This window comes from Eumetopias jubatus, unplaced genomic scaffold (genome assembly GCF_037043125.1).
Source record: "Eumetopias jubatus isolate StellerSeaLion01/CBP00866 unplaced genomic scaffold, mEumJub1_p1.0 scaffold_9, whole genome shotgun sequence".
Lineage (NCBI taxonomy): Eukaryota > Metazoa > Chordata > Mammalia > Carnivora > Otariidae > Eumetopias > Eumetopias jubatus.
In genome coordinates this window covers 92,430,449-92,437,160 of record NW_028274815.1, presented here as the reverse complement: position 1 = coordinate 92,437,160, position 6,712 = coordinate 92,430,449, and the positions used below count along the sequence as shown (strand labels likewise).

The 6,712-nt window shown below is 54.9% G+C and overlaps 1 protein-coding gene across 1 annotated transcript; it reads left to right on the top strand.

Annotated features, from left to right (window-relative positions):
• Positions 1–703: 703 nt before the first annotated feature.
• SSTR4 (somatostatin receptor 4) lies at positions 704–1,870 on the top strand. Its single transcript, XM_028123783.1, is given in 1 exon segment — positions 704–1,870. A coding segment is annotated over 1 exon segment (1,167 nt).
• The last annotated feature ends 4,842 nt before the right edge of the window (positions 1,871–6,712 follow it).

The following is a 6,712-nucleotide window of genomic DNA, read 5'->3' as shown; positions in this document are numbered from 1 at the left end:
CACCTCAGTTCCTGGCGCCCACCCTACCCCCACCCCACTGAAATCTCGCTAAAAAGTCCCGGGATTTGTGGTTGCGGGGAGTGCGGGGGGAGGGGGGCGAAGGGGACCCTGTAGACCTGCAACTCACCGGGACGCCTATAGGAGGTTCAGGTTCCACCTCAATGACATGAGTTTTAAATATGGGACAGCCCCTGCAGGTCTTCAAGAAGATCACAGGGGCAGGGGGGACGGGGTGGAGTGGGGGTGAATGTCAAGCGTCCGGCAACTGGCTCCGCACTCCCCTGCCTCCCCGAGCGCCGCGTCATCCAAACGGAGGACTCCGGGACCCCCAGCCTCGCGGCTGGAGAGGACAGAACAGAGGAGTGGGCGGCAACCGGCCGGAGAAGAGGATCTGAGGTGAGGCGCAGCCGAGGCAGGAGGCCCGGTGGGGGGCCCAGGAGCACCTGGGGCGGGGCTGGACCCCGGGGCTGGGGGCCTGGACGGTAGCTTTGCGGGGGCCGCGGAGGTGGGCAAACGGGGAGGGGCACGCGGGCGCCTGGACTGTGGCGCGGAGGGCGCGCGGCGCGGGATTGGTGGGCGCTCCCCGCGGGGCCAGCGGCCCGCTCTTCAGGCGGATCAAGGAGAGGCGCGCGCGTCTGCGCGGGAGCCCCCGGCCGCGTTCTCTACGCCGCGCTCCCGCCGACCTGGGCGGGCACCCCTGGGCATGAGTGCTTCCCTGACGCTGTCCCCCGGGGGCGAGGAAGAGCTCCAGACGGCCTGATCCCCAGCGGTCAACGCCAGCTGAGCCCCGGCCGGGGAGGAGGAGGCGGCGGCGGGGAGTCGGGACGCGGGGGCAGCGGGCATGGGCGCCATCCAGTGCATCTACGCGCTGGTGTGCCTGGTGGGCCGGGTGGGCAACGCCCTGGTCATCTTCGTGATCCTCCGCTACGCCAAGATGAAGACGGCCACTAACATCTACCTGCTCAACCTGGCCATCACGGATGAGCTCTTCAGGCTGGGCGTGCCCTTCGTGGCCTCGTCGGCCGCCCTGCGCCACTGGCCCTTCGGGTCCGTGCTGTGCCGCGCGGTGCTCAGTGTGGACGGCCTCAACATGTTCACCAGCATCTTCTGTCTGACCGTGCTCAGCGTGGACCGCTACGTCGCGGTGGTGCACCCTCTGCGCACCGCCACCTACCGGAGGCCCAGCGTGGCCAAGCTGATCAACTTGGGCGTGTGGCTGGCGTCCTTGCTGGTCACCCTGCCCATTGCCATCTTCGCAGACACGAGGCCGGCTCGGGGCGGCCAGGCCGTGGCCTGCAACCTGCATTGGCCGCACCTGGCCTGGTCGGCGGTCTTTGTGGTCTATACTTTCCTGCTGGGCTTCCTGCTGCCCGCTCTGGCCATCGTCCTGTGCTACCTGCTTATCGTGGGCAAGATGCGGGCGGTGGCACTCCAGGTCGGCTGACAGCAGCGGAGGCGCTCGGAAAAGAAGATCACGTGGCTGGTGCTGATGGTGGTAGCTGCCTTTGTGCTCTGCTGGATGCCTTTCTACCTGGTGCAGCTGCTGAACCTGTTTGTGACCAGCCTTGATGCCACGATCAACCATGTGTCCCTCATCCTCAGCTACGCCAACAGCTGCGCCAACCCCATCCTCTATGGCTTCCTCTCCGACAACTTCCGCCGGTCCTTCCAGCGGGTTCTCTGCCTGCCGTGCTGCCTCCTGGATGCGCCTGGCGGTCCTGAGGAAGAGCCCCTGGACTATTATGCCACTGCCCTCAAGAGCAGAGGTGGGGCAGGATGGATATGCCCTCTGTTCCCCTGCCAGCAGGGGCCCTTGCAACCAGAACCCAGCCGCAAGCAGGTCCCCCTCATCAGGACCACCACCTTCTGAAGAGCCCTTTCACCTCCTCCCCAGCCTGGCCATGGCAAAGAAGTCTGTGCCACCCTTACCAGCCAGCAGACTGCCTGCCCCGATGCTCCCCTAAAAGCCACCGCCTGTTCCCACCGCAGTCACCTTTTTCCAGCAGTCTGTGTGCTAACCCCAAGAGCATCAAAGCTCCTTTGCTTTCTCCCAACCCCAGGACTCTGGGTTTCAGGAGGACGCCTTCATGGGGTTTGGACTCCTCTGAGCACTGGTCTATGATGTTAATCATCCCTGGACCTCTGACTGTTTTCGGAGGGGTGGGAGGCAGGGGCATGCCAGGGAGGAATGGCCATCTGCCTGTGACTTGTTACAGAACCTCTGCCCAGGAGAGGACTGTCCAGAGGGTGGAGGCAGCCAGTGCCCTTGCTCTCTGCCGACTCTTTGGCTGTGATGGGGACATCACATGTTCAATACGAGAAGGGAGGAAGGAAGATGCCTCCAAGCACACTCCCTTTGCTTCCGTTCCTGGGCTCTCCTCTAACTGAAATTTATGCATGACAGTCTGAGGCACCAGCTTTTTCACCCCCCAGGCCCAGTGCCTGCTTGCAGTCACAAGTGTCACTCCAGTTGTCTTGGGCTAGCAGCAGGCTTCCTGTGAGTAGAAAATGTTTGGAGAATTGTAATGTGGGATTTGTTATGAGGCACAAAACCAGGTCAGTAATAAAAAAAGCAGAAAGGATAAATCTCATCTAGCTCCTATGATGCGATTTTTTGCCTCGACTCTTTGGCATGGGAGCACAAGACCTCATTAAATCGGCAGTTTATATCACAGTGGTGAGTGGGAGGGGAGTCAGGGGGAGGGGAAAGGAGACCAGAGAACGCAGATGGAAATCAGCCCAGATTTTGGATAGAGGAGGCAGCTCGATCACCCACTATTAAAAAATAAAAAATCACAATTTAGTAAAACATCAGCCAGATGTAGATAACAAACATATGTAGGCTGAACACAGTAAATGACTCAACTTTTTGCCTGATGTTAACCCAAGGATAAATTAGCTTTTCCCAAAGGAAAAAGTCAGCTTACGAGGAGCTTTAATCCTGTTTTTTTATGAAGAAATGCTTGCAATGCTTATGTGGGGCTCTGGAGTGAAAACATGCTATTAAACATGCGTGAACAGCTATGTGGGGAGACTACACCTGGCTTAGCACAGCAGAAGGCCCTTCTGGGTTTGGCTGATCCCATCCAGATGGAGAGAGGAACAGGCGGGGAGGGTGAGGTGGACAACTGAAGAGAGAGCCCCTTTGCTCTTCCAGCGGGTTCTCAGCCCTCCAGAGCTCAAAGCTTCCTGGCAGGAGGGCTTCGAGAGAAAATACACTGGACTTGCCAGCCTAGCAGACCTCGCCTGACTTGAGCCTTTTCAGGCAGCCACCAGGTGTCCCAAGATGGGCACAGGGGGCTTCTAGGAGGCTAAAGAAGATTGAGGCAGGGCCAGGAGGGCAGGGTGAGGCCTAGGGGGACGCTCTGCTTCCACCATGGGCAGGGGCTCCTCTCTGAGATCAAGGAAGAAGCAGAACAAGGCTCTTCCCTGCAGTGTTAGGGCCAAGATCAGAGTTTTACTTGATATGAGCAGATGCTTGGTGTATGGGAAACAGGCAGGAAAGCTGACTTCTGGTCCAAGATATAACTATTGTATGATGCAGGCAAGCAGCTGAACCCCAGGGTCCTCAGAGTTCTGTTGATAAAATCAAGAGGTCTTCTAGTACCAGCACACTGTGACAGCTCTCTTCCATGTGGCTTTAGATTCCAGCTTCTTCCTTACTGAATGAAAACAAAAATAAAAACAAAAACAACCTTGCTTGAACTGTCTTTGGGCACATAACCATTGGATCCTTGCTCCTCTAGATGGCCAGCCAGCAGCATGATGTGTAGGCAATAATCAGTGTCGATCCAACTGTGTCTCAGAGGGCTGGATGGGCGAGGTAGAGATGTCGGTCTTTAGGCTCTGCGCATTGGGGTGGTCTACATCTGTCTGGCAGAGAAAATGTGTAGCCAATCTGTACTACATCCTGGAGACATGGCTGTGGGTTGGAAGCTCCAAACTAAGACACAGAACCCCTTGAACTCACAAACATGCATGCACACATGTGCACACACACACATGCACATAAACACATGCACACGGACCATCCCAAACCTATTGTACCCACTAGAGTTGCTTTGGGCATCTGGAGTAAGTCAGTGCTAGTGTCTGCTGGCTTCGTGTAACTGTAATTTCTTGGCAGTTTTTAAAACTGAAGTATTTCTTTGTTGCCCAGTGCTCGGCAATGTGCAGCAGGGTGCTCACTCGGTAAATGTGGTTGCCCTCCAGGCTGAGAGCAATGCCCTGAGGGGTTCGTGGCCCTGGCAACGATCTGAAATGGGCAGGGGCTGCTGGGCCTTTGCCTGCTCCCACCCCCACTTGTGTGGGGCTGGGGTCCTTCTCTTCAGTCTCCAACGGTGATTCACACTCAGCAAACTCTCTGCTGAGGAAGATGGGGCACTGCCCAGGAGTCTTGGCAACACTCCTGCTGGGCCGAGTATTTAAATGCAAAGTTTTAAACTAGTTGGTGATAGCTGAAGCAGAGGCAGCCTTAGGCGATAAAAGGAAAAGTCCCTGAGAGGCAGGGGCCCTCCAGCCACCGGACCAGGGAGCAGTGCTGTAATTTCTGGTAGCCTCAGTTTCTCACGTGAAATATGCACAAAAGCAGGGTGTGGGTTTGGAGTTCTTGTCAGCTGTAAACCGCCTTCTCAAAGGCACTGGAGAGGCACGCTAACTGAGGCAGTGGGAGGGTGAAAGACAACATTCTTCTATGCTGAGTACTCTCTCTATCCCTTGTTTAAAATGAGCGTTAACACGGCCCCTGACCTGGGAGTCATAAATCATGCCTGGAGGGGGCGGGGCTGACCAGTGTCTTCCTCTGCTGCAGATCCCTCTCGCTTCTGGGGGCGAGGGGCGGTTAACAACGGGGCACCGGCAGCAGCAAGCCCCTCAACAGCGCTGCTGGCCTTAGTTCGCATCAACACTGCGGCCTTTGTAACAGCTGGTTGCCTGACACCCTCCCAGTTCCTGAGCAGCAAGATTGCAGTGAAATGAAGTCGGGGATGGAGGCAGCCCGGGTCCTGAGAGCACTCACACATTTCACCTGCCTGGGCGGGTCGGCCAAGCAGCCACGCTTTGACCTGAGTCCTGCTCTGCCAACCCTATAACAGCTTTTGGCTTCAAAATGAATGAAAACATTTTTCATCTGGGTAGAAACAGCCTTTAGGCACCCCCTCAATCAGTGAACTTGCCTTGTCTTTTAAAGTTGTCTTTAACTTGCTGTTCAGTGACAAGCCAGGTGTTTATAATTTCTTGATGTTGGGAATGACAGGTGATCACTCATCGGAATTCTTGCCCTATCTGTCAGCACTATGTCACTGAGCAAAGATGCATATTATTTTCATTTTCAGCTTTAAATTCTTGGCTTCACTTTCATTAAAAAACATCATACGTAGCACTCCTGAGATGCCAAAGGCTGATATCAAAGGAGAAAATAACCCAAATGTTTGGCCATGCTACTCGGAAACCGGACATGGCAGCCTGAGCAGTAACTGGGCAAACCCCTGTAAATTTGGGTTTTGAAGTTTTTCTCGGGCAGGCTGTTGGTCATGAAACATCCCCGTCTCTCACCACCCCTTACCCTAAGTAGGTGACAGAAAAGCCTCAGATTCTTTAAGCACAAATGTCAGAATCCTAAGGCTCTGTCCTTGGTTGCACACCACCAGTCAGCACCACACCCCGAAGCTCTGCTCTGTGGAGGTACATACAGGTGGGGGTGCATGCACACAGCACAGTGAGTGCTGCTTCTGGCAGCTTCGAGGCATCGTGGGAGCCTCCACAGACAACACCCCTGTGTTCATGAAGCTCAGAGATTAGGTGGCAAAAGATGAGCATTAATCAGGGAACCACAGAAATGAGAGTACAATTTTAAGCTAAAGTTAGAACAACCCAGAAATGGATTCTGGTTTCTGAGATGATGTACTAAAAGAATCTGACATGGTCATTAGGGCAGGGTTCCCCAGGAAGGTTGCTGGAGATGCCCTCCTTTGAAGGATGAGTGAGAGTCAGCCAGGAGAAGAAGGGGGTAGGGTGGAAGATATAAAGGGCTCAAGGCAGAGAGGATACCATGTGCAAAGGGCCTGTGGTGGTAGGCACTACAGATGCCCAAGGGGACTGGAACAGAGGACAGATAATGCCCAGTCAGCAAGAGGCATTAGGAAACAGACCAGCAGTGCCTCATAAGTCCCCTTAAGGATTTGGGACCCTGCCATTGCACGGCAGTGACAAGCTCCAATGAGAGGGTCATTGTCTGCCTGGCAAAGAAACCCATCAAGGGCTCTTGAGTCCTTATAAAGCTGGGGCACTCGTGCCTCTATTTTGCACCAGGAGTTTGGCAGGAGGAACATGTTCTTTCCATTTCAACATTCATCAGCTTTTTTCAACAGGAAGACAAGAGTTCCCAATCATATGAATGGACTAGCTTAGTGTCTAACCAGGACGGGCACTTTTGAAAATGGGGGAGAACTTAAAAAAAAAAAAAAATCCAAGATTAACTGTGTCGCCTAGAATGGAAGTACTGAGTTGGTTAAAATAAAAATATGGCTTCCTATTATGGAAAGCCACCATGGGTACCCACTGATGCCACATGGGGGTGCAGCGCCTGGGTCTAGATGGGCTGCCCGAGGTCAGCGTTGGCACAGTGCAGATGTGTGGAGGCCTGGGTAGAACAGACTTGCGGACACACAGACCAGGGACAGAGCACCCATGTAACAGCCCGGTGTGACTGCAG